This window comes from Globicephala melas, chromosome 11 (assembly GCF_963455315.2).
Source record: "Globicephala melas chromosome 11, mGloMel1.2, whole genome shotgun sequence".
NCBI classification, from domain to species: domain Eukaryota; kingdom Metazoa; phylum Chordata; class Mammalia; order Artiodactyla; family Delphinidae; genus Globicephala; species Globicephala melas.
Genome location: NC_083324.2, coordinates 1,044,633 through 1,070,491, shown reverse-complemented (window position 1 = coordinate 1,070,491; position 25,859 = coordinate 1,044,633). Strand labels below are relative to the sequence as shown.

General features: G+C 56.9%; 2 protein-coding genes across 15 annotated transcripts in view; both read right to left on the bottom strand.

The window, feature by feature from the left end:
• Window positions 1–287: 287 nt before the first annotated feature.
• ABTB1 (ankyrin repeat and BTB domain containing 1) lies at window positions 288–6,664 on the bottom strand. 12 transcript variants are annotated; one of them, XM_060308737.2, is made up of 13 exons: window positions 6,463–6,663; window positions 5,259–5,321; window positions 5,112–5,167; window positions 4,098–4,242; window positions 3,811–3,970; window positions 3,667–3,712; window positions 3,303–3,422; window positions 3,097–3,162; window positions 2,752–2,980; window positions 2,483–2,630; window positions 1,522–1,722; window positions 1,204–1,456; window positions 288–559 (listed from the first exon to the last, which is right to left on the bottom strand). In XM_060308737.2, exons 1-12 carry the CDS (start codon window positions 6,516–6,518, stop codon window positions 1,250–1,252), a joined length of 1,497 nt encoding a protein of 498 aa, XP_060164720.1. In that variant the 5' UTR covers window positions 6,519–6,663; the 3' UTR covers window positions 288–559; window positions 1,204–1,249. The 12 variants fall into 12 exon arrangements, with proteins under 12 accessions (XP_060164720.1, XP_060164721.1, XP_069902680.1 ...); XM_060308738.2 differs by having other exon boundaries at window positions 288–527; XM_070046579.1 differs by having other exon boundaries at window positions 288–1,456.
• Window positions 6,665–6,765: 101 nt separating this feature from the next.
• The window catches only part of PODXL2 (podocalyxin like 2), a 31,809-nt gene continuing 12,715 nt past the window's right edge, over window positions 6,766–25,859 (bottom strand). The window contains exons 3-9 of one of the 3 annotated variants that reach the window (XM_060308746.1): window positions 16,785–17,077; window positions 16,356–16,553; window positions 15,641–15,715; window positions 10,925–11,081; window positions 10,534–10,595; window positions 7,756–7,935; window positions 6,766–7,129 (exon numbers count right to left, since the gene is read on the bottom strand). In XM_060308746.1, the coding sequence (XP_060164729.1) occupies window positions 6,917–7,129; window positions 7,756–7,935; window positions 10,534–10,595; window positions 10,925–11,081; window positions 15,641–15,715; window positions 16,356–16,553; window positions 16,785–17,077 (1,178 nt within the window). In that variant the 3' untranslated portion in view covers window positions 6,766–6,916. Of the gene's footprint in view, window positions 7,130–7,755; window positions 7,936–10,533; window positions 10,596–10,924; window positions 11,082–15,640; window positions 15,716–16,355; window positions 17,078–25,859 lie in introns of all 3 variants that reach the window. The other 2 variants (XM_030849244.2, XM_060308745.1) reach the window with 2 other exon arrangements.

The following is a 25,859-nucleotide window of genomic DNA, read 5'->3' as shown; positions in this document are numbered from 1 at the left end:
TGAAGGCTGCCCCTCGCCCTGGCAAGAGCACTCCTAACTTTGTGACGGCACCCTCACTCCTCCTCACTCTGCCGCATTGAGGCAGACACTGAAAGCTATGTAGGAGTTTTCCAGGTGGAGGAGCAAACATATGCATGCCTTTTTTTTTTGCAGGTGGGAAGATTATTATAGGATGGGTTAAAAAAACGTATATCTTTAGGTAAGAGCCAGGACTAGGGCGAGGCAAGTGAGGCACTCCCCTCAGGCACACAAGGGTGCACCAAAAATCATAGTCATTAAAAATAAGCAATAGTTTAATGTAATACTTTACTTTTAAATCAAAATTAATGATGAACTTTCAAAGCAGGATTCCTGGTTGTCTTTTGCTCCAGTCCCCCGGGACTCGGCACAGCACGGTCGGTCGGCTTGTGGCCGCTGCCCCGCCGGCAGGCCCTCTTCGCCCTTACACTCCACTTGACGTACAAGCCGTTTTTCTTTTCTGTTTTTGCTTACTCTGTTAACGGTTGATCTGTTTTTCCCAGTGGGATCTTGTGATGGAATAGAATGCATATAATATTTCCTAGTAAAATGTATGGAAATTTTTGATTCAACAGTGTTCACTTCGAGGAGGCCCTGGGCTGAGGGTAAAACAAACAAACAGTGGCTTCCATCCTCAGCACCCCCTGGACTGATACGCACCACAGCCAGTGGCTGAGGCGGGTGCAGGAAGCCAGGCCAGGTCTGCTTAGCTGGGGCCCTGCGCCCCAAGGTGCAGGCTGGGCTGAGGCCCCACGGCGAGCCGTACGAGCAGCTGCTCAGTAAGCGAGCTCAGAAGCCCTGCCTTAGCTCACCTGAGGGCAAACACCTCTGGCCCCACGAAACCTCCCAGGGCCAAGGGGAAACCCTGTCCCCAAGGGGAGTCTGGTCATCAGAGGGGCTGCCTACTCAGACCCACAGACGCGGGGCCCTGTCCCTGGTACACAGGCTCCCACGGTGAATTCAAGCTTTATTGCCGCCTCCACCCAGGAAAGCATGCGAGGAGGGGCCAGGAGCAGGTGGGACGTGGGAGGGAGGCCCTAAGAAACGGCCCGCCAGGTTTCCCTGAGTGGTGCCCAGCCCCAGGGTCTTGGGGCTGGTTTGTGCTGCGGGAGAGGCCTCATCCCCAGGTGCCCCTCCCCGGGGTCCCCAGGCACAAAGAGGAGGGGAGCCCCGCCGAGCGCCTACCGGCGCGGTGACGCCCCGAGCTCACAGACCACATGGCGCGCAGCCCTCAGCAGTCCAGGCCGACAGACGCCAGCAGGTCCTCCAGCGCCCGCAGCTGCCGCTCTGCCTGCTCCATGGCGCTGCACGTCTGCGCGGTGCTGCCCAAGTGGAAGCGGATGTCGTCCACCAGCGGGATGGAGTCCGTCTCCTGCCGGGCCGTCACGGCCGCGGCCTCCTCCTTCACCGCCTCCACGAAGTCCTCCCGCTCCAGCAGCTGCGGACAGGCCAGCTCAGGGCACGCCCACCACCCACCCTCAGCCACCCCGGGCCCACGCTCACCTTCTCGATGACCTTGGCCATGTACTTCGTGCACTGGTCCTCCAGGCGCGCCAGGCCAAACAGCTTGGCCACGCGCCACACGCCCACCACGCTGTCCTCGTCCAGCAGCTGGGCCAGGCCACGGCCACACAGCTGCTTCAGGCCTGGCAACAGGTACATGTCAGCCACACTCAGCACGTCGTAGGCCAACTCGGGAGGCAGCTGTGAAGAGAACGGAGGTGAGGAAGGGCACCCGAGACGGAAGAATGGGCTCCACGGGCCGAGCCAGGGGCTCACGTTGCAGGCCAGCTCTGCCCCGAGCCCCACAGCCAGAGCCCATGGTTCCCACCTGCTGTGGCAAGCACGGCCTCCAGAGGACGAGGGAAGCTGGGTGCAACTTTCACCCAGTCCAGGCGGGGACACCTGCTTGGCCGTCACCCCGTTCTCTGGGAGCAGCTGTGACGGGGATCCTACAGCCCACTGACCCCTTCTGGGAGGAAGTGTGCTAACCCTGCCCTGGGCACTCACCGCAGAGAAACAAGAAACAAACCCCCTTCCTCAGTCACCATATTACTACAGTGACCAGCACACACGCGCACAAGCAGGCAGTGCACACCTGCCGCCTCCTCACCTGGGCAGCTGCCTCGGGGCAGCCAAAGGGCCCTGTGGTGACCCCAACGCATCCCCACTGTTGCAGGAATTCAGGGTGACTGTCCCCGCCCACCCCGTGGCTGGAAAACTTGGGGACCTCAGGTGGCTACACTGTGTCTCCAAGTGCCAGGTGCTCATGCCATGAGTCTTGTCACTCATTCTTGCCCTGAAACCAGGGCCCCTCCACCTGATAGAAAAGTTCACACAGGACCCACACTCCAGCCTCATGGAGAACAGGCCTCCCAGAGCCAGTCCAGACCTGGGCGCTCCCTCTAAGCCCCGTGGTGACGTGGCCTGTGTAGCCCCCCCAAGCCCTGCCCAGCGCGCACACCTCGGTGTGGTCACTGTAGACGTAGTACAGCACATGGGTGAAGACGGCGGGCGAGACCTCGTGCAGGGTGATGGCCAGGAGGCCGCCTGACGCCTCCAGCTCCTCGTTCTCACGGAAGTGGTCATCCAACAGGGCCCGGAAGTAATCGCTGCGGCCACAGAAGAAGGCCTGTGGGAGGCTGGGCTCAGGATGGGCCAAGACTTGTGCCTGGAGGAGCTGGCCCGGGGCTTAAGGCAGGGGTGGGGGTCCGGAGGGAAAAAACTTAGTACCTTATGACAGAGGAAGCTGTAACCGTCCACTCGGAAGCAGACATCAGGACAGCTGCTGAAGCCGTCGCAAGGGAAGGGCAGCTCGCCAAGATCACCCTGGCGGGGGACAGCAGAGCAGGTGCCACCAGAGCAGGCAGGAGACGGGAGAGCAGCCGGCCCCGGCCAAGAGCCCGTTCTAGCTCATCCTGGAGGACGACCGCTGCCCCGCGTTGACTTAGATACAAGACAACTGAAGCAAGCAGGCTAGCTCAGAAAAGGGAAGCAACTGGGCTCTAGGTTTAAGCCGCATACCCATCCCCAGACACGCCCCCTACCCACAAGCCCAGCCCAGGCGGGTGTGCTTACCCGGAGCTCGGGGGGCAGGGCACAGTCGGCCAGCAGGGCCAGGTCCTCCCGCAGCCGGGGGTCTACCTGGGGGGGCTCAATGGTCAGCACCTTCACACACGTGCCTGGCTTGGAAGCCACTGTGGAGGGGAGAACGCAGCTTCAGGGAGCCGGGCGGCCCGCCAGCTGCTGCCTGAGGCCCCGGGCCCCAAGTCCTGGACACGCACACTCACACTTGGCCTCCAGGTCGCCGAGCAGGTCCCACAGCTGGCACTGCTTGGCCAGACGCTCACAGTCGCCGACATGCTCCACACCGACGTCCAGGCAGCCTGGGTATGGGTGCAGGGCTGGGGGGAGGCTCAGAGCCTGAGGGGGCCCTCGGCTGCCCCGCGGCCGTGCCTCGGCCCACCACCCGAGTTCTACAGGACCCGGGACAGACGAGAAGGGCTCCTCTGTGGGTGGGAAAACCCAGCCCAGGAGGCAGCTGGAACCACCCTGCACCCCAGGGGATGAGCCCCAGGAGAGAAAAAGTGGCGCCAAAGCCACGTCTGGGTGTGCTGCAGCCCCTCCCTACCCAGACCCAGGGCTCACCTGTGTACAGGTACTGCAGGAGGGCCCCAAAGGCCACGGGGTTGATCTGCAGGCAGAGACCGCAGGGAGACAAGGTCAGAGACAGCCGCTCAACACAAATTCCCTGCTCACCCTCTGCCCTCCCCATCCCCGGGAGGGACGCACCAGAGGGTGCCTGAGGACCACGACACTCTTGCCCTTCCATTTGGTGTCGAGCATGTGTGCGAAGTAGGTGCTGCGAGCACCCAGGATGCAGCGATGTGCCCGGAAGGACTTGCCGTGCACTAAGAAGACCACGTCGCTGTGGATGCCCTGCTCCAGGAGGCTGGGGGCAGTGGAGGGGGTCCTCAGCAGTGCCGCCCCCAAGTCCCCCCACTGCCCCCCCCTCAGCCCCACACTGGCCACGCCCACCACAGAGCGTCTGTGCAGGGCTGTCTCGCGCTCAGTCTCACCGCAGCAGGCAGCTATAGTAGTAGTCCCGCCGCCGGTAGGAGGCCGTCACCTGCTTGTAGTCACGCAGGGCCCGGCGGATGGCCTCGCTCTGGGCCCCGTAGAGACAGCGCTCCCCATCGAAGGTGTTGGCCTCGCAGCGGGCTCCTGGGGACGGCAGGGCTGCCCAATCTGCAGGGCCATGGGGCTGCCCGCCACAGCTGGGGAGGGGCCTGGGGGAGAGGCGCAACTCCCCCTCCCCACCCCACCTACGGGGCCCGAGTCGCCCTGGGCCTGCTCGTGCCCCAGCATCCTCCCTGCCGGGGCCCAGGCACACGCCACACGCCACACACCACACAAAACAGACGGCTTGGAGGCCGGCCCTAATCTGTGCACTGGCAGTCTGGGGACACACCCTAGGCAGAAGAGTCCCCCGTCCTCACCTAACTGAGGTTCCTGGGGCAGAAAGACATACACAGGTTAGCAAATGACGTCAGGTGCTCTGAAAAAAAAGCTAAGCAAGATGAAGGGTGACAGTGGTGGCAGCTGCCACAGGAGAGGCTGTGGAAGGTCACTGTGGCAGAAACAAGGTGCAGAGACGTGAAATGAGTGAGAGCCATGCCAAGACCTGGGAAAGGCCTTCTGAGCAAAAGGAACAGCAAGTGCAAAGGCCCTGAGCGGCACGTGGGGAGGCGGCAGAGGGCTGGCGGGGCGGGAGGGGGCGCCTGTCAAGGAGCAGCTCAGGGCAGGCCAGGTTCTCTAGCTCATGGGAAACACAGCAGGGAAGGCACTCAGGCCAGGAAGCAGGTCACACTGGCCGTGGGGCATGCCCACTGTGGCAAGGACAACACACAGTAGAGGACAGGGAGGGGCAGCCGCAGGGACGCTGACCCGGGGCTGCGGAGCTGAGGGGAGAACCGGCTCTGAGGGCAGAGTTGAGGGCATTGCTGACGGGGCGCGGGACTGAGAGGGGATGCCAGGGCCCCTGGGCACAGCCCACGTCCACCGCCCCACCCAGCCCTGCCCTGCGCACTCACCGTTGGCTAGCAGGTAGAGCACCAGCTCTTCGTGTCCACAGAGGCAGGCATAGTACCTGAGGGGGAGATGGGCGGGGCAGGGGCGCTGTCAGGCCTGCAGGCCCCGCCCACCCTACCCACCCCCTGCCCCCACCCCCCGGCACTCACAAGGGGGTGCTGTCCCACTTGTCCCGCACATTCACCTCCACGTCTCGCTGCTCCAGCAGGTACCTGGGCAGGGGAGGTCAGAGCCTAGGTCAGGATGGGTTTGGGGTCTGGAGAGGAGACCTGCGGAAGGGGAAGGAGGAAAGCCTCCCCACGTGAGGGCAGAGACCAGAGCAGGACAGGCGTTTAAGGCAAAGGAGCCACGAAGAGTGGATGTGGGAGCCCCTGGGCGTCGGAGGCCCCAGAGCTGAAGAGGCTGAGCATCTGGGCTGAAGGCTGAAAGGAGGGAGGGAGGGAGGGAGGGAAGGAGGGGGGGAGGAGGAGGAGGAGGAGGAGGAGGGGGGGGGCCTGCCTCCACCCGAACCCTCGGGCTGCATGGGGTGGCAGGTTAGCCTTCCCAGGGCAGAGGGACTGGAGGTGGACAGGACGACCAGGAGACTTGCAGGCGTCCTGGCAGCGTGGAAACGAAAAATGGACAGATTATATAGAAGGCGGAAATCAGGAAACAAAGCAGCAGAGGAGACGGGTGAGGGGAGACCACGAAGAATGGTGATGGACAGGAACCCACTTCGAGGAGACGCCCAGGTTGGATCTCAGAGTGCACCACACTTTGGGGGCTACCAACTAACTCCCAGGTGTCACCCGACCCTGGGGAGGAGCCCGGAGAAGCTGCGGGGCTCAGGAAGTCCCCGACTGGCCCAGGGGAGGGCGCCAGGGGAGGTCGGGACCAGGGATGGGGGAAGGAAAACAGGTGCCTCATATCCCACATCAGCAGCCCCCTCCCCTCCCCGTGCGGCCCGCGGAGACGGCGATTGCAGCACCCGGGCTGCGTCAACCGCAATTAGGAGTTCCCGAACTTCTGAGAACCAGAGGCTGGTTCCGGGCCACAGGCGTTCCCAGCGCGGGGTCCGCAGCTCATCAGAGGAGCCACGTAGGGGGCGTCCCAGGCCTGCCCCCAGGGTCTGACCTCCGGGCCCTTCTCTTCTCTCTGCCCCTCTCCGCCTCCTCCGGGCGTCCGCGTGGCAGTCCTCCCCTCCGGGACTCCCGGAAAAAGTCACGCCAGCACCCGACCCCCGCGCCCCCGCTCAGAGAGCTGCCTGGACCGGGGCGGTCCTGCTTCGGCGCCCGGGCCGCCCCCCACCCCCACCCCGGCCAGGCGCTCCGCGGGCGGCCGACTCACACCCTCCTCGGGGCCACGGCTCCTCACCGCACTCGGCCCACGTCCCCCTTCCTGCAGCTGGAGAACAGGTCGCAGGTATCCATGGCGCGGACGTCCCCGAACCCGGCCCGGCGACCCCAGGGCAGCGGCGAAGCCCCGCCGGATATAAACACGCCGCGCCGCGCCGCGCCCCGCCCGCTCCGCAGCGGCGCCTGGCGCCCGGAGGACCGACCCGGGATGTGCCCGCCCCGCCCCGCCCCGCCCCGCCCCTTAGTCCACCGCCTCCGCTTATCACACACGTTCTCCCCCCACTCCGCCCCCAAGCGCAAAAACCAGTCGCGCAGGCGGAGGCGCGGGGCCCGGCGTGCTCTCCGGGCGGCTTTAATGGGGTCCCGGGGCAGCCCCTCGGGGCGTCGGGTGGGGACGGGGATGGGGCCGAGGTGCGTCGTGAGTCGGGGGAAAGCGGGTACCCCGCGCCGAGGGCCGGGCGGGGCACAGCCCCTCACAGGTGCGTGTCCTCCTCGAATACGTCCGAGTCCTCGGGGTCGCGCTTGCCCCCTATGAGCGCGCTCCAGCCCCCCGGGCCGTTGACGGCGCCGCCGCCGTTCAGGCTGGGCTGCTTCTCCTGCATCTCCGACTGGCTGTCGCTGGCCACGTCCAGCGTGGGGTTGTCGTGGCAGCCGTTCTCCACGAAGCGCAGCTCCTCGCCGTGCGACTGCGGCGGGAGGGGCCGCTGGGAGAGCACGCCGGGCCCCCGCCGCCCCCGCTTCATCCCTTCACCGGGCCTCAGGCCGGCGGCCAAACCGCACGCAGGGAACCCCAGCGGACCCTGATGGACGCAGGCTCTTTCGGCTCTGGGTCCTTTCTTAAAATGACTACTGACCCTGCACACGGAACAGACCCATGGCCGCCCTGACACCATCTGGTCCCTCCCGCCAGCACCGACCCCTTCTAAAGGGGCTCATGGGAAACAGGAGCTTTGTGCCCGGGCCCCTCCTTTGCGGGGAGTCGCCAGGCTGCTGGAGCCTCCTGTTGACGCCAAGCCCCCAAGCCAGGGCCTGTCTGATGAGGCATCCACAGGAGCCCAGGCCTGCAAGGCCGCCCGCCCCCCAGCAGCGGCCCTGCGGGTGCAGCCAACGTCCCGCTCCCTGCACCTCCAGCACCTAATGCGAGGCCGGCGCCCTGCAGAGGGCAACTGGGGGCCAGGCCCTGCACTAGCGCCTCACCCGCAGTCACCCCACCGGCAGATGGGGACACTGAGCCTCAGATGCCTGAGCTGGGCACCCCTCACCGGCACCACCGCGGCCCAGCCCCCTGCCCCTGAGCTCCACGCTCGCTCACCACGTGTTTCAGCTTGGGCAGCCGGCGCTGCCAGCAGTTATAGAGCAGGCCGAGCACGATGATGACGACGCAGATGGCGCCGATGGCCACCAGCACCACAAAGAGCGTCCCGTAGTCGCTGCGTACCTGGCTGGCCCGCGCCTGGCAGCTGCCGGTGGTGGAGTAGTTCTGGATGCCAATCTGGGGGCGGGAGGGCCCGGTTCCTTAGCCGAGATCCTAGGGTGCCAGGGCTCCCCACAGGGCCCTTGGGGTCGGAGCTCAGGGACGGGGAACAGGCTTGCCCGATCTCCAGCCCACGCTGCCTGAGGGCGCCTCCACCCCCAGACTCCTCACAAACCCTGCTGCAGGCGGCCTTTGGCCCTAAACCCACCTGGTGGTGGCCCTAACCCCCCACTGAGGTTGGCCCCATGCCAGCAGTCACAATCCACACGGTCCCCACCAGCTTGAAAAAGGACACGAGCAGTTGTGAAGCTCTCTCCTCACATTCTCCACCACACACCGCAAGGAACTGCAAACACAGCTTCTACCTTGGGGGGCAGGGGTGTCCCGGTACCATTATGGCCATTGTGGGCCAGAGAGAGTGCACGTCCTCGGCCACCCCCAGTCTCCCAGCTTCCTCCCTCTTCCCACTGGAGTGGTCACCAATGTCATTTAGCGCCCAGCACCCCCGACACTGCGTTGTCTCGAGTGGGCGGCCTTCTCTGGCCAAGTGTCTGCTCTGTCCCCACCGGGTCAGGGCAGACACTCTCCACAATCAGCATCTCGGGTGGAGGAAAGCAGGAACGGCGAGGTGCCGTGATCAGATGACAGGCGCCAGGGTGAGGGCGCCGTCCACTGGCTCCGGCGCAGAGACCTGGGAGTCCCCCGTTCTAAAGCCAGGTATTGGCTCTTCTTCCTGTGAACCACCTGTATATTTCCGGCACTTTCTCTATTCTCTTTTAAGTTACCACGGCTCAGTCTCCTGCTAGACTCACCACCAATGCACGTGCTAAATCTGCCCACTAACGTATGTCCAAAGACCCAGCACGCCTTTCGGCCGGATCAGTCCGAATGAAACGTCCGGAAAAGCCAGAATACCCAGGGGAGGGGAGAAGCAGAAGGGTCTGTAAAAAAGGTTAAACCCCACTTTCCACCAGCCCCCCAGTGTTCGTGAACCCCAAGTCTCACAACTGGACCGGCCCCCGTGGCTACCCAGGTGGTGTAGGTACAGCATCACGGTGAAAGGCCCAGGCTCTTGAATCTCTCAGGCCCGGTCCAAAGCCTGGCTCAGCCACGCACTCGCTGTGCCATTTTGGGCAGGTCACCTCCCTGCTCTGGGTTTCAGCTCCCGTCTTAAATGGGGCACCTATGGTACTCAACAGGGGGCCTTATTTACTGCTTACAACCCCGGGGTGGTGCTCAGGGCCGGGTGAGAGAACCCAGTCTGGCACTCAGCACACTTATCAAAAAGCCGCAAACCACCACGGAGGCCACCCCCAGCCTGGCGTGGACTAGATAAGGAGGTGGGGCCTCAGCTCTGTCAACAAACACTGGAGGGCTCTCAAGGGACTTCCCTGGTGGTCCAGGGGCTAAGACTCCACACTCCCAATGCAGGGGGCCTGGGTTCGATCACTGGTTACGATACTAGATCCCACATGCCACAACTAAGAGTTCACATGCCACAACTAAAGATCCCTCATGCCGCAACTAAGACTCGACACAGCCAAATAAATAAATATATAAAAAACAAACTAAAAACACTGCAAGGGGCTTCCCTGGTGGCGCAGTGGTTAAGAATCTGCCTGCCGATGCAGGGGACACGGGTTTGAGCCCTGGTCCGGGAAGATGCCATGGAGCAACTAAGCCGCGGAGCAACTACGCCCATGTGCCACAATTACTGAGCCTGCACTCTAGAGCCCGCAAGCCACAACCACTGAGCCCACGTGTCACAACTACTGAAGCATGCGCACCTAGAACCTGTACTCTGCAACAAGAGAAACCACAATGAGAAGCCGCCGCATCACAACAGAGTAGCCCCCGCTCGCCGCAACTAGAGAAAGCCCGTGCACAGCAACGAAGACCCAACGCAGCCAAAAATAAATAAATAAATAAAAAACAAACAAACAAATACTGCAGAACTCTTGAGAACTAAGGGGACTGATAAGGCCCCGGGATTCCAGTGAATGGACGGGGCCTGGAGGACACGGGCTGTCCTCAAGAAGGGAGGTGAGGAACTGCACTTCCTTCTCTGGGGAAGGTGGATCTGGAGTAGAGGTCGGCCAGCCTGTCTCCTCAGCCCAGGTCCCTGGGGCTGGCCAGGTGGGCGGTGGACTGCCTGGGTCGCCCCACCCCACCCCACCCCGGGGCCCCCGAGCTGGCCCAGCGCCGCGACTCTCAGTGGGGAGTGCCTGGTGACACTTTCTTTTGTGCCTTTGGGAACTGTGCCACGTTCTCCCCACCCACCAGGCTTCTGCACGATTTCGAAATCTGCACGATTTCGCTTCTCTGCCGTCCACCAAAGAACTCCGCTTACCCTCCAAGATCCCCTCGGGGGGCCCCTCCCTCTGCATCCTCTCCTGACCACCTCCCTCCACGGCTTGGGTCTGCGCCTGCTGTCGCATGTCACACGCACCACAGCTGGTAGCTCCGTGCTCCTCGGGAGCTGGGCCTCGGAGACCGGAGACAGGAGCTGTCCAGAGCTGCTTCAGGCCGCACCCCGCCACGCAGGCCCTCACGCCTCAGGGAAGGCAGCCCCGCCCCAGAGTTTTAGGGGTGCAGGGAGCACGGCCACGCTCTTACCTCCACCAGGCTCCTGCGGATGTCGCCCAGCATGGAGAGGACGTCTTGAGTGGGCACCACCCCTAGGGAAACGCACCATCAGCACAGCCCTGGCCGCAGAGCTGCTCGGGCTCCTGACCCTCGGACCCCATCTGAGCCTCCGAGCCTCACTCCCCAGCGTGGAGCCCACACCGACCATGACCCGTGCCTGCTGCCCACCCGCTGGCCCCTTCCAGAAGCCACACCCACGGCCCCTCCCCCACCACGCAGAGTACACGGGCCTGCGCCTCCCTCCCGACCAGGGTGCACTCATCCTCCTCCTCTCCAGAACCCAGGCCTGTGGGCGTCACTGAGCCCTGAACCAGGCAGTCCAGCTGGGACTCAGCTTGCCCTCCCCACAGCCCCCACTCACCCTGCTCGCCCACCAAGGTCATCAGCAGGTGCCGCTCCTTCTCGCTGGGCTTGCTCAGGGAGATGTGCCAGTCCCCGTGGCGGCTGCGGCCGTGGCGGGGCAGCGCCTCCTCCACCAGGGCCAGGAGCTGCAGCCCCCGGTGCCGCCGGAACACCTCCTGCGAAGGCAGAGAGAAAGCCCCGCGTTCGGTGAGGGGTGATGCCCCCTGACCCCAGCCTCTAGGCCTGGGCCCCTCTGACCCGGGAAAGGCCAGCGGGCTGCCCAGAGTGGCTGCTCAGGGACCTCTGGGGACCACGGAGGAGGCTGTGACCCTGGCCTCGGGGGACAGTGGGCACAGGAAGACCTGAGTCCACTTGGTCCCTGCAGGCGTCCAGGTGCCCCCTCCTGCCTTGGCCTCTTGCACTCACGCGGGGCCTGGTGTCCAAACGTGTCATGTGACGGACGAGTATGTCGGGGGGGGAGGACAAGAGAGTGCGCGTCAATACGGCCACCGAGGTGGGAGGCATCCTCCCCAAACTCCCCTCCGCCTGTCACTGGAGAGACAGGGCTCAAAGCTGGGCAGTCAAGAAAGAGTCTGCTGTAGAGAACGAAGGTGTGGACACCGAGGCGGGAAAGCGGGGGGTGGGGATGAACTGGGAGATTGGGGTTGACATATATACACTAATATGTATAAAATAGATTAAAAAAAAAGACGCCTGCGTCCTCGCAGGGTGCAGCGGTGCCCAGGACAATTAGCAGAGATGGCCATGATGGTAGACCCCTGGCCGCAGGGAGGGGCAGGAGGAGGGAAAGGAGACTTCCTTCCCATCTGGCGCTCTTGTGCTGCTGAGATTTCCTTCAGCTTGTACACAGGTAATCACACAAAAACAAAAACAAGAGGCTGGCAAGAGGCTGGCACTGAACAGGAACTTGGCACGGGGCAGGAGGCCTTGCCTCTGGCTCCCAGCCCGTCACTGTCCCTTCCTGGCCCGTCTGGGAAGAGGCCCTCCTCTGGCCGGGTCCCCCGACCCCTGGCCCCCAGCAGCCCCTCCCTCCTGTACGTGGGCTCCTATCTCCAATGCTCCCAGCCGCGGGGCCGCGAGCCAGGTGTCTCTGCCCATGAGACCCAGCCGTCTCTCCAGGCCAGCCTTGTGGGCTCTCCTTTCTGCTGGGGCCCAAGCTAAAGAGCGTGGCTGTCACGCTACTGACGTGATGAAGGGCCTTGTTGCCATGGCAAGTGCCCAGTGCAGGCTCTCACGAGTGTTAGGCTCAGCAGCCTAAGAGAGGCCTGCTCAGTTCCACACCTGGGAGAAGGCTGGTACCTGGAGATGGCCCGAGCGAGCGGCTCGGGAAGCCCCAGCTCCTGAAATGGCCGCTACCGTCCGTGTGTGCGCGTGCAGGGGAGGGGCAGCCGTGCCTGAGCCCTCCTTGGGGCGGCGCCTCCCCGTGTGTGTGGGGGCTGCAGCCCTGTGCGCCACCACCTGCGCACACCCCCCATTTTCAGGGTCCAGACGTTTGCCTGGCTTAAGCCCTAGACCCACAAAGTCAGTTCTGGGAGGGTCTGATGACTAGGTGTCTCATACATTCATTCTGTAGATGGGAAGTGAGTGGCAGTGGCTTTGGAATCAAATATGGACTCAAATCTTGGTTCTGCCATTCATCGGCTCTGGGACCTTTAGCAACACACTGCACCTCTCCGAGCCTCAGTTTCCCCATCTGAAAACGTGGGCATCGGGCCTAAATCCGTGGGCTTACTGTGAGGATTGAAAGGACTTATTCAGTCATAGGTGCTGGGACGACTGGGTATCTCAGCAGAAAAGAAAAAACATACCTGGACTCATAGGTCACACCATACACCAAAGTCAATTCCAGATGCATTTCAGATCTAAAGCTTTTAGAAACAAGCATGGCCTTGGAGTAGGCAAACATTTCTAAATTGGACCCGACGAAACCACTAACCATGAACGAAAAAACTGATAAGTTGGAGTATTTTATGATGAAGTTTAAAAAAATTAAGAACTTCCATTTATCAGAGGGTACTATTAAGAGGGTGAAAAGGCACCCCACAGGGTAGGAGAAAACATTTACAATATGTATACGAGACAGAGGTTTCATATCCAGGACATATAAATAATTTACAGACATCAATAAATAAAAAGTCAGATAACCCAGTCAATAAATGAGCAAAAGATCTGATGAGGCACTTGACCAAGAGGCTAAAACACACATGAAAAGCTGTTCAACTTTGTCAATCATCAGGGAAATGCAAAGTAAAGCCACAAAGTAGTGCCACCACACTACATACCTCGCAAAATGGTTAAAATGAAAAACAACACCGATGGCCGGCAGACGCGGCAGCCCCAGAGCACCCGGGTGCTGCCACGGTGTCACTGGCACAGTCACCGTGGAAAGTCGCTGGACGGTATCCAGGGAAGGTGAACGTACGCATACACGCTGACCCCACGGCGCCACCCGTTGGAATGTGCCCGAGATGTCACAGGAAGACAAATACTGTGCGATCCCACTAACATGAGGGGCCCAGAGCACTCAGATTCACAGAGACAGAAAGCAGAAGGGTGGCTGAGAGAGGGGGGAGATGGAGTTGTTTAATGGGGACAGAATTCCAGTTTCTGCAAGATGAAAAAGTCCTGGAGATCTGTCTCACAATAATGTAAATGTACTTAACACAACCGCACACTTAAAAATTATTAGAATGATAAATTGTATGTTAGATTGTTTTACAATTAAAAAATCCACCGTAAAAAATAATATTGACTAATTCGGTGGATGTCAAGTATTAAATGAGAATAACAAACCAGACAAAAACAGGGAAAGCTGAATGAAAGCTATAAGCTTCTATGTGTTCTTTGGGAAAAGAACAGAGACATTAACTTTAGACTTCATTGTTCAAGTATGTGCCCCCCGAACTCCAGAGCCTCAAGTCCCCATGAAAGCCATGAGAGCTCCTTGAAGAATGTTGATTCCGTGTCCGGGGAAGGGAACATTCAAGAACAGCCTGGAACATCCTTGTGCACAGAAAGCAGGGAAACTAGCAAACACTAAATGTTGGTCAAAAGGACTCAGAAGCCAACTCTGAGTTGAGGCTTTCACTGGCCAAAGATGGCGTTGTAGGCAACGCAGGCTGCCTGCCACTCAGTTCCACAAGGATCAAGTCTTAAGCCACTGCAGTCGCTGACCTACACTCTGAGAGGAATGCAGGACGAAGCATTCTGTGTCTGGATATATGGGCCCCCAGAGAGTTAACATGTATACTAAGGAAGAATGGCATTGACCCCAGATTCCTGCACTGTCCCACACACAGAAAAGCACTCAAATCATTAACTGAGACGTCTGGTCCTCAAGGCCAGCAGTGACCTTTCCCTGAGGTCTCCGCTGCATGCGTCCCCTTCACCGAAGTTCATATGTATCCTGGCTCGTCCACCCGAGAGGCTGTCTCCCAGGCCACCGTCCTCAGTCAGACACTGAATGAACTCGACTCACAGCCCTTACCTCGTGCTTTATCTCCAGTTAACAGAGTGAGCATCAGTAAGACTAATAACTGCACCGCCCTGGATTGAAACACACCAATGATGTTACAATCTATCACTTTATAAAGATGCTGGGAAAAAGAGAACACCTCGTTGGTCACTTGTGGATTAAACGTATGCATGTACTTTCACTTTTCTACCAAACACGCTAAGCAAGAATGAAGGTTTTTTCTTTTAAGGTCTAAAACCACAAAGACAAAACCACAACAAAACAGCAGAGGAGACAAGAGCCACAGCATGTGATCACCGGAAGCGGATGGATGAGTCAGAGTTTCCCAGTTCAGCAAGCCCAAGAGAGCCAGACGCTGAGCCAGGCGGGGAGAGCTGAGGAGCACCCAGACTTCTCGCCCAACTTGCCAAACGCTCTGGATAAGCGGCACTGGCTCCCTCTGGGAGAGAGAATGGAAACGGCACCAGCACAGGACCACACTGAGAGTGTGTTTAAGAAGCAATGGACCCCTAGTTCCCCCTGACACCGCACAGCTGACCAACATCCCTTCTCCCTGCAGAAGACGGGACGCTTGTTCTTTAATGATGGTAAAATAGAGGGTCTCCGACCTTGAGGACACCAGACCCAGCTGTGGGAGGGGCTCACACTGCGAATGGGTGCAGTGAATAAACTCACCCATCAGGCACGTGTGTCCTAACACAGAAACACAGCCCTCTCCCAAGCTGCTCCCAGAACCCTGGCGGCCAGCCCCATACCCTCCCCGAAGGACAGACGTTCCTTTTTCCAAGAATCTAAGCACCCAAGAGGAAGGCCCTAAAGACACTCACATAGTAATTTTCAGATGAAATGGCCCGGCCAGACCACCCTCCCGAGAAGCTACAGTGAAGCCCACCCCCAGACTCAAAGCTTCCGACCAGCTTTTGCTGGCCCTCCTTAAACAGCACCAAACAGACGCCGCCAGACAGCTGAGGAGAGGACGCATGTGGAAAACTGAGAACAAAACTAACAAATGGGGAAAGCGTCCCGTACAGGGAGAAAACAACTCTTCAGAAAGCAATTTCAATATCCTCATAGAGAGACGACATCACACACAGAATCAAAAACGGAGGGGGGCAGGCACAAAGAGCCTTGGGGATTTAAAAACCCGAGAGCCCTCTTTTCTCAGACGTTGGTGGGAGGTGGCTCCCCCCAGGGGGTCAGGCCACCCACCCCGGCCCGGCCTGCCGCACCAGCACTCACACAGTCCACGTTCTCCGCCATGTTCAGGATGATGTAGTTCTTTCCGGCTAGGTTGCTCCAGTCCTTGCAGATCACCTGTGCAAAGAAATAAGAAGGACATCTGGAGGGAGGGTGGACGGAACCCTGTGAGAAGCTAGGAGGGCGAGGCCAGGCATGGGTGTGACAGCTGGGTGAGAGCAGACAGCCTCTGCAAGGTGACATGCCCAGGACCCGGCCAAGGTTCACCAACCCGATGTCTGGAGGGAGCGGAGGCGGGAGCCGTGTCACAGGGGCCCGGCTGCAGGGGCCGGCCTGGAGGCTTTCGAAGGCAAACTCATGTGTAACGTTCTGAAGGGCAAACAGTAGCATGCCTGGGGCCAGACGCACAGCTGACCACCTGGGACCCCTCCTTTCCTTTTAGTGTCGGGGTGGGCGGGTGAGGAGGAAAGCAGGGGCAACTGCACAGTGGTGGGGGGCGTGGAGGTGGGGCTGGCCAGAGCGCTGTCAGCACCCACCCTCGGCGGCTGTGACGAGCAGAGGGCACCCGAACCCATGACTACTGGGCGGGGGTGCCGAGCCTGTGCACCTCAGTGTGAAGAGGATGCCCGCTGCTGGGCCATGAGCTGTGCCCCCCAAAGTTCTGCCCGGGATCCACCCGCCGTCCCGGGGCCCGGCAGAGGTCTCCCCACGCCGTGAGCTGCGCATGGCCGGGCAACCCGCGAGCACCCTCACTTACCTGCGTGGAGTCCCAGGGTGTTCTAGACGGAGTGTCGGCGGTCTGCCCTTCCTGGGGCAGCTGGCTTAGGGTTTCTCGTCCCACGGCAGCAGAGGAAGGTGTCAGCTCCGTGTCTCCAGGAGCCAGTGAGAAAGAGGCTGAGGCTCCAGGGTGCGTGGGGTCTTCGTCTGAGGCCTCAGCCCCGCCGGGAGCTTCTGTCTGAGAGAACGAGGCCGGGGACGGTCCCTCCCCCGGCCGGCCAGCCAAGCCAGCTGTTTCCGCAGTGGCCTCCTCACTGGGCTCCCGAGGGGCCTCCAACTCTAGCCCGTGCCCTGCGGCTGGCAACGCCGTGCCCCCTGCCCCCCAGTCGGCCACATCCTGACCCCCCAGGGTCACTGGACTTGGGGCGACTGTGGGCGGGGAAAGGCTTGGCTCCATGCTGCTCCCCACCTCCACACCCGAGGAGGCCTGGTCCCCAGACTCTTCGTGCCGGTGTTCGGGGGCCCCTGGGGTCTGGCTGCTGCCGGTGGGAGGAAAGCCGTGGACCTGACTCCGGGGTTCTTCTTGGGATCTGGTCACAGGCAGCAGCTGCTCCGCCTCTTCCTCCTCTGCAGGGACCACACGCCAGGGTGGCTCCACCAGGCTCATCTTGGGCAGGGGAGACGGGAGGCTCGCCCCCTCTTGACTCTGGCCCGTGTCCTCTACGGGACCAGCCTTCTCAGTCAGGTCTGGGAAACCGTAATCTACGGACAGAGACGGAGAGTTCATTCACGAGCGTCATCATTCGTTGATTGCTGAGTACGTGCTGAACGGACGATGAAAAGAGCCGTGAGACCCTCAGGGGAACGGCGGGGAGGCTGGACAGTTGATCGTGTGGGAAAGGAGTGGGAAATAGTGGATTGGTGGGGACAGACTGGGGGGACAAGGGCCAGGCTGGTCCTCACTTCCTTCACGGGAATAAATGACACAATTCTGCCACTTAAGTCCCACAAACACGGGAAGGTGCGAAGCCTACACGCTCCCCAGAAGTGGCCCCGCTAACATCTGGCGCACAGGGTCCCTGCGGTGCCTTGTCCGGGCTCTCCCCGGGAGACCCCATCACGACCCTTCACCCCTTTTCTAATGGGCTGGGGTGGGCGTCTTCCAGGTGAAATCCCCCAATGAAGTCTGAGAACCCTGTGGTCACAGATGACCACCACTGTCCCTAGCCAGTGCTCTTATTCTGTAAATCAGGTCCCGACTGGGAAATGCAGGATGCTGGGAGAGCAGAGAGGGGCACTGGCTGAGCCCACCCAGCGTCTGGAGCCTTCCAGCACTCACGGGGCCACTGCCGGCGGGTGGAAGGGGAGGTTCCTCTCCCTGCCATCCCTGGAACGACACTGTGAAGCAGAATACGGAGGCCTCCTGGAGACCAGGACATCTGGCTTCTCAGCGCACCCCAGGCTCCGTCAGGATAATGACACGTGAAAAGCACAGACCAGTTTTGCTGGAAATTCATTCAAATATCAGAATCTATATCTAGGTAACAACTGTTATTGGCTGCCATTTTGTTTCAAAATAATAAATATCAAAGACAGGTCTGAGATACTGCGTAGAACTGAGAGGGCTGGGGAGGGTCTCAGGTGCTGACTGAGCTGCTCATTCTCCTCCTCCCAAATTTCTGTCAAATGACCATTTTTTTTTTTTCACTGTCAGAATGAAAGTCTAAAAAATGTAGATAAATTTCTGGGAACATGGAAAGCAGATGAGATCATAAGATCAGATAACCCCTCAGCCAAAATTAACAAAGAAAAAGTCAGCAGTGGAGGAGGGAGACTCTCTTTCCATCAGAATTAAGGAGAGAGACTACTGTGGGGTTAGCAAGGACACAGAACAGAAAGCTCAGGGAACACAAGATAATTTTTAAAATTCTAATGAGTATCCTCAGAAAGACCTAAAAATATTGCATCCCTAAAATAAGAACAGGCTAATAAAAAGATGAAGTAATCTTTAAAAAAGAAAAGTTCTTGGAAACTGAAACTCGATTGTTTAAATGTGAAAATTCGATAGAACAGCTAGAAGAAAAATCAAGGAAAAGTCATCAGAGCAAAAGCAAAAGTAAAGAAAAGCTAAAAGATACAGGTGATCAATGTACGAAGCCTAGCAACTAGCCAATATGATTTTCAAAAAGATAGAAATAAAATGGAGTAATAGCCAAAGTTCCCAGGCCTCACAACATGAATCTTCATGTTGGAAAGGTAATAAACAAGGTGAATCATAAAAGACTCACACCTAGCCTCATTCTCACAACAGTCCAACTCTCAGAGGGCTACCTATAAAGGAACAAGAAACAGATTATCAAATCATCATCAAGCTTCTAATTAATAACACTAGATTGCAGGAGGGAAAAATGTGTTCAAAATTCTGAGGGAAGCTTATTTTGAACTGGGAGTTTTATACCCAACTGAACTATCATTCAAATGTGATTACAAAACAAAGACACTGTCATGTATGTAAGGATTTAAAGGTTTTCTTATCCACAGATTCTGAAAGAATGAATTAAGGAAGTTCTCCAAGAAATCCAAAAAGACATGGGAAATCAAGAAATATAAGAGAAATGTCATGAAAATCAATCTCAGGACAGAAGCTGGGAAGCAGGCCTAGAGAGCAATTATTCAAATTAGAACAAGGATCCAGAGGGCTCTAAGAATTATTACTTTTCCTAAGAAAAAGTATGATTTTTAGAAGCTTGAATGATCACTGAACTCCCACTACAACATTTAAATGAATAATTAAAACAGTCCACCACCCCCACTTTTGTTAGATACACTCTTCAGGGCAGCAGAGACTTAGTAATTTAAGATCTTCCCCTCCTCCAACCCTGCACACACTCTGAAGGGAAGCTGACCTGTTCCCCACACAGAGCAGCTGGGGTGAGGCCTGCTGGTGGGACAGTGACCACAGAACTGCTGAAGAAACTCACGACAGCCCCTAAAACTGAGCAATCTAGTACTACCTGTACAAGCACGAGAGTGAGAAAGCAAAGCAACTGGCCTCTGAGAGAAGGGCTGATCTTGTCAACAAAGAAGCGCTTTGAAGAGCTGATCATTAACCTCTTCAGAGATTCAAGAGGCAATTACACCATAAAACAAGGAGAACAAAAATGTTTTACTTCAAGAGAAGTAAGAACTTTATAATAGACCTGTTTAGAACTGAAATGCAAAATAAAAACAGGACAGAAATGGGCTGGCTGACCGCCTGGCGGGAACCTATGTAACGGAACGTCAGATGGGTGTCTGGGCAATAAAACATATAAAAAGCCCTTACAGTCGTGCAATTTCATTCTTAGAGGATTAATCTGACAGCAACGCACAAGAATTAGATGAAGGAGGGGATGGAAGAAGGCAGAGCAGAGTTAGGGGCTTGTCGCAGTGGATCAGGAGAGATAAATGGAGTGACAATAGTGGAAGTGACGAGACAGGAATGGATGCAAGAGCCGGCCCTGGGGCAGAGGCAGCTGGCTAACGGGAGGAGGTGAGCACTGTGGGAAGAGCCATTCCATTAACAGAAACAGTGAAATCCAGAGGAAAAGGGCACTGGACACCCTCAAGAAGCGGTGGGAACAGCCAGCAGCTCAGGGAGAGCCTGGACCGTGGCAGAATGGCGAGCCACTGACCCACAGAGTCCCACTGGGGCGGGACAGTCCCCAAGGGGCAAGCTGACCAGACAGGCCCTCTACTCACCCTGATGCTGACCCGTGCCAAACACGGGGGTCACAGTGGTCATGCTGTTGGTGACAGGATCTGGGAGCCAGAAGGCTTGCCACCACCTTGCTCGTCTGAGCAACGGCAAACTCCTCAGCTACCCTGGGCTTCAGTTTTTCCCGAGACAAATGAGGATGCCCATACCTAGGATTTCTAAGGCTCTTTCTAGCATGGATATTCTAAGCTTCGGAGACACTTTTGACAAATGTGTCTTATAAAAACAGCATTGAAGGCAACCACTCGTCTACTGTCCTGAACAGCATAAAATAGGAATCACTAGGTTACAAGCTCCTCTGGACAAGCAGGGGGGCCTTCTTCACCTGTGTCCCCAGCACCTAACACAGAGCCTGGCGGAGTGGACAGGAGAGCAAGGCCTGCTCGCTGAGCCCGTCTCCCACCTTCCACCGCCCGCACCCAGGGTGTCCCCACAGGGAGAGAACAGGGCCTCCAGTCACGATGCAGAGTCTCCTTTACGATCTGCGTCAGCTCCTCTCCCCTCTCCCTAAATGTGACCACTTCCAAACCATCCGCCCTGGACTCACCATTTCTGCACTTCTTTCTCAGTGAGTTCCCTGTTTCTGAAGACTTTATCTATTGCCTCAACACTAAAGTCTCCCAAATTGACATCCCCCAGCAAGCCTCCACCCTTTTCCAGCCTCTCGTCTCTGGTGACTGAACAAATCACTAACTGACGCTCACTGGTGCTTGGAATCAGCAGAATTTTCTTTTTCTACTTTTTCTTACCACCTCTCAGCATCCAAAATTACTCCTTTCCCTTTTACTGTGTGATTTCAGTTTCACTGCTTATCAACTGTATGGCCTCGGTCATGGAACCTAACGCCCACGTGCCACCTGTAAAAAAACGAAGAGTACGCAGCACACAGGGCTGTGGTCTGGATTCAGTGAGATGAAGCTGGGCACCACCAACAGTACAAACACCCCGTTAGTTTAAGCTCTTCCTCCACCTCCTCCTCCTCCACTACCAATGTTAAAGGAATGTTCACACTGTTAAATCCTAAGAGAAAACAGCAGCATTCTGGAAGTGCGCTCCACAAAGGAGGAGCACAGTAAGCACCTGAGTGGTAAGTCAGGATCCAGGAGAGAGGCAGGAAACGACCAATCATCTGTTGACAAGCCTGCATATGATCTGAATATGGGAAATGCCTCTTACACCAGAAATGAGAACTAATGGGACGCCCACTGGGGGCACAGACTACAGAAGTATGACAGGAGGTGACACAGGGGCAGCTGGGGGACAGACCGTGGTGGGATGGAAACGGTGGTCCCAGGGGAGTGGATCCGAATGTGAATGTAGACTAACAAGCACAGAAACTGAGCCTTGTCCAAGAGTAACCGCGCGCTGATGAACTGAGAAAGAAAAACCGTGTATGACATTCCTTCCAAAAATGCAGAACCTGAATCTAATTACGAGGAAACACTAGACAAACCAAAACTGAGAAGTCTTCTACAAAATAACTGGCCTGTCTCCTTAAAAAAGCAAACATCACAATCCTGAAAGACAGACTGGAGTGTTCCAGAATAAAACAGACGGAAGACACATGAGAACTAAATGCAGGACATGATCCTGGACTGAACAGCGAAGTGGAAACAGTAACTTTTTTTTTTTTTTTTTTTGCTACTAAGGACATTGCTGGGAAAACTGGCAAACTTTGAATGAAGTTTGTAGTTATGTAACAGTATTGTATCGATGTCCATTTCCTGATTTGGTACTGTGGTTTGGTAACAATGTCTTTGCTAAGAAATACACACTGAAGTACTTAAGGGTCAAGGGGAATTTGCCTGCAGCTTATTGTCAAGTGATCTAGGAAAAACTCTCGTATATACATCCACATATACATACACAGAATAACAAAGCAGATGTGACAGAATGTTAATAATGGGGGATCTAAGTGAAGGGTATATGGGAATTATTCTTGGAAGTTTTCTGCAAACACAAAGTTACCCACCAGAAAACAGAGAAGGCAGGGGACAGGGCAGGCTGTGTGGAGTAACAGTTTCTGACCTCCAGGAGAAAGGAATACAGGTGCACAAGGCAGGTGAACAATCCCAGGGGGGAAGAAGCGGAGCGTTCGTCCCACTCAGGTGTCCAAGGGAGGAAGACCAAGATTCCAGAGGGTAGCGACCTTGGAGGAATGAGGAAGCCTCAGCACTCACCTTGCAGGGACCAGGAGTAAAATGACAATGGAGGAAAAGGAGAGGGATGGAGATGGGCAGAGTGAAGAGGTGGGAGAAGGGGACTACTGGGAAGAGGGGGTAGGGGACTGCAGCGGGTAGGAGGGGACTGGAGGGGGGGAGAGGAGGGGACTGGAGGAGGGAGGAGGGGACTGGAGCGGGTAGGAGGGGACTGGAGGGGGGAGAGGAGGGGACTGGAGGAGGGAGGAGGGGACTGGAGCGGGTAGAAGGGGACTGCTGGGAGGAGGGAGGAGGGGACTGGAGCGGGTAGAAGGGGACTGCTGGGAGGAGGGAGGAGGGGACTGGTGAGAGGGGGAGAGGATTGGAGGGAGGGGGAGGAGGGGACTGGAGGGAGGGGGTAGGGCTAGAGGGAGGTCATGGAGAAAATGCACCAGAAATTGCAGGATGAAGGGAGGGAATGGGTCTCCTCCCCAGGCGAGGTGGCCCCTACCAGCGCTCCCGTCTCCGGGAGCAGCAGCAAGCATGGCCTGATGCCCCAAATCCTGGACACCAGACCAGACACTTGTCCACTGACAGCCCCGTGGACGTGGAGAGTGGTGCTCCATCCTGCTAGTAGCCCAGGCTTTGCCCTCCTTTTCCACCTGCTTCAGGCGTTGGAGTAGGGTTCCACAAACCCCAATAGCCTGTCAGGGACAAACACACCACATATCTGGACACAGGTGTGAGCAAGCAGAGATGCCCAGGAGACACGTTCGCGACAGCCTGAAAGCAAGTCAAAGCCTGTCCCTGTGCCCCGGAGGGCGGTCACAGCGGGGGCAATGGAGAGACAGTAAAGGTCCCTCACAGAGCAGGTCCCCCAGGCGGAGGCTCCAGCTTGGCCTCAAAGGGTGGAGGGTCAAGGAGTGGCCACGCTGCCCGGGGCTCAGCCAGCCAGGTGCCCTCACTATCCCTGAGATACCAGAGGCCCACCGGGGACCTCGTCCAATGCACCTGCCCCCATCAGCTCCCCTGCCTGAAACACCGGCCGACAGTGCGGGGAGCAACAGCACGCCCAAGTGGCTCCGCTGGAAACGACATCTTCCCCAGAGCCCTGGGGAACATCAGGCCTGCGCATTCCAGAGTGGGGTCCTGTGACATCAGCAGGCCCACAGCCCTGCTTTCACAGATGCAGAGCAAAGCTCAGAGAAAGGATGACACTTGCTCTGCGTGGTGAGGCCCAGACCTGTTGCAGCTGTGAAGCTGCCAACCTCAGGTTCTCGTGTGGTCGAAGCCAGTCTCTCAAGACACGTTCCCGGTCAGCCAGGCAGCGCCAGAGCTAGCTTCAGCTGACGCAGCAGCATCATCCCCTTGGTCCCGATCCTCTGAAGCTGGGCTTCGGTCACCAGCCTGGGTGACATGTAAGAGCCAGGGCCAAGCTTCAGAGTTCTGCAAGGGGGGCTGGGATTCTGGGTGACCGGCCCGGGGGCTCCGCACAGCCACCACTCTGGAACGTGAGGCTAAAATGAATGACATAAGGGATGCACAACCCTGGGCCCACCGAGGCATTCTTTCCTCCCCTGAAAGTCACGTGCAGGTTCTGCATCCCAGAGCTCAGCACACAGCCAGGCACACGGGTGTGTGCTGAGGTGTAGTTGCGGCGGGACCCCGAGGAGTCCAGGGTCCTGACAGCAGAAGGACCTGGGAGGTTCCCTGATGGGCCTTGGCCCTTGGCCGAGGCATGATGGCATTGCTGTAAGTTACTTTAATGGTAACTCAATAGAGCGAATTTCTTATTTATCTTTATTACAACACAAATAAAACTGTACAGACTGCAAATGGCAGAATTATGTATGCATGAGGGCAAATTATTTGGAAGGGAATTTTTAGACAACGTCTAGAAAAATGGGCTGCAATCTTCTTCAAGAACATGTCTTGGCCTCCTTAGGGAGACATTTCTGTGTCATTGGCTTCTTTTCTCCCCAATTTCCTTAAACCCAACTGGGATGGTTCGCTTACAACTTAAGCCCATTTCTGTTTTATCTGCTAAATGAGGAGAACCTGGGAAGCATCTTCCTCAGGGGGAAAAAACCCTACATATTCTCTTAGTTGCCCCAGTTTAGCCTTCTTTTCCTGGGGCTACATAACCGTAATTATTCCTTATTCTCAACCCTTTCCCTTGTCATTTATCTCCTCTTGTGAAAATTCTGGATTCGCCAGTTTTAAGGTGGTCATGAAATCAAGAGTAGGCATGCAGTAAATGTTTGGTGAAGGGACTGTTAAACACTGAACACGACTGACTAACCGGAGGCTAACGGATCAGAGGGTAAAGGAAGATCTCTTAACTCACCCAGTGTCGGCACGTAAGCTGCGTCTAGGCCTTTTTGTTTTTCTCTTAATCTCACTACAGTGCTGGCTTTTGTTCCCTCAATAGATCATGTCGCATTTTTTTCCTGCTAATATGTCACCCAAGTTTTGTAGGTCTTTTTCCCTTTTTATCAAGGTTGCACCGGACGTTATTTCTGCCTTCCAGGGTGGCCATCCTCTCATGTGACCTTCGGCCTCAGCTGAAACGGTAATGAACTGATTCCTCTCTTTAAGACAAGGAATTAAAACAGGCATCAGGGCCACTGGCCTCGAAAGATCACTTTAAACATCCCTTTAGGTTAATGTCAAATCACTGAAAACTGTCCCCTGAGTGCAACACGCAAGCCAGTTATTCAACTGTTAATATTTACAAAAACATTCACAAAATTCACAATAGATTTGTATAAAACAGAGGTGCAAGGGAAGCTTCCAGTAAATTAAACATGACTTTTTAATGGTCAACCTCAGTAGTCATCAAAGAAATACAAATTAAACCAGATGATAAACCTTTTGGACTACCAACCTGACAACATAGGAGTGCATTTAAGGACCATACTCGGTACCGGGTGAGCGCGGGAACAGGCACTCCACCTGCTGCTGATGGGAACAGAAATCGGGCCTCAGTCTGGAGGGGAAAGCATGAACAAAAAGCTGTGAAGACAAACACCCTGATCCTATCACTTGTCTTCCACAAACGCACGCTAAGGCAACAATTAAGGATGCTCATGACGATTCAGTGTCAAGGATTCTTGTCAGGGCACGGCTCATGGGACGCTCCTGCTTTCACATGGCAGGGGCAGCCCGTCCACACTTGGGATGCCAATTCGGCCTCAAAGCTGAGGCTGGAGAACTGTGTTTGCTGCCTGGGAAAGATGTGCGTAAGTGAAACCGCAAGATCTGTGCCCTCGAATTCCATTTTTCATAAAAGCGTATTTTATCTGAAAGTCCAGTAAGAGACACACCAGAATGTCGCTGTGCCCAGACTCTGGGTTGGTAATGGAGTTATGAATTTTTTTGTAACTTGTTGCATGTTTCTGACTTTCATACGATGAAACTTACTAGCGTAAATCAAAAATACGGAGCTTTTTGCGTTTCCTTTCTTTTTTTGGTGTCCAGCTGAAGTGCTACTGTCAGGAAACATGCCTGAAGTGTGGGCAGTGACCCGGAAGGTCAAATCATTGCATAACAGATACGACCCAACAAGACCGCTGTACTGAAACCATTTCCACACCCCAGCAGACAGCTGCTTTGATGATCTGGTTTCCACAAATTCACTCCAGACGAA

Bases quoted from the DNA above. Each gene is read 5' to 3' on its own strand.
- ABTB1 (XM_070046579.1), bottom strand. From the start codon at position 6,518: ATGGATACCTGCGACCTGTTCTCCAGCTGCAGGAAGGGGGACGTGGGC. The intron at 2,631-2,751 runs GTACTAAGTTTT...CTGTGGCCGCAG, and splicing joins ACAGCTTCCTCTGTCATAAG to CGATTACTTCCGGGCCCTGT. The intron at 1,457-1,521 runs GTGAGCGTGGGC...GCCTGTCCGCAG, and splicing joins TGGCCAAGGTCATCGAGAAG to CTGCTGGAGCGGGAGGACTT.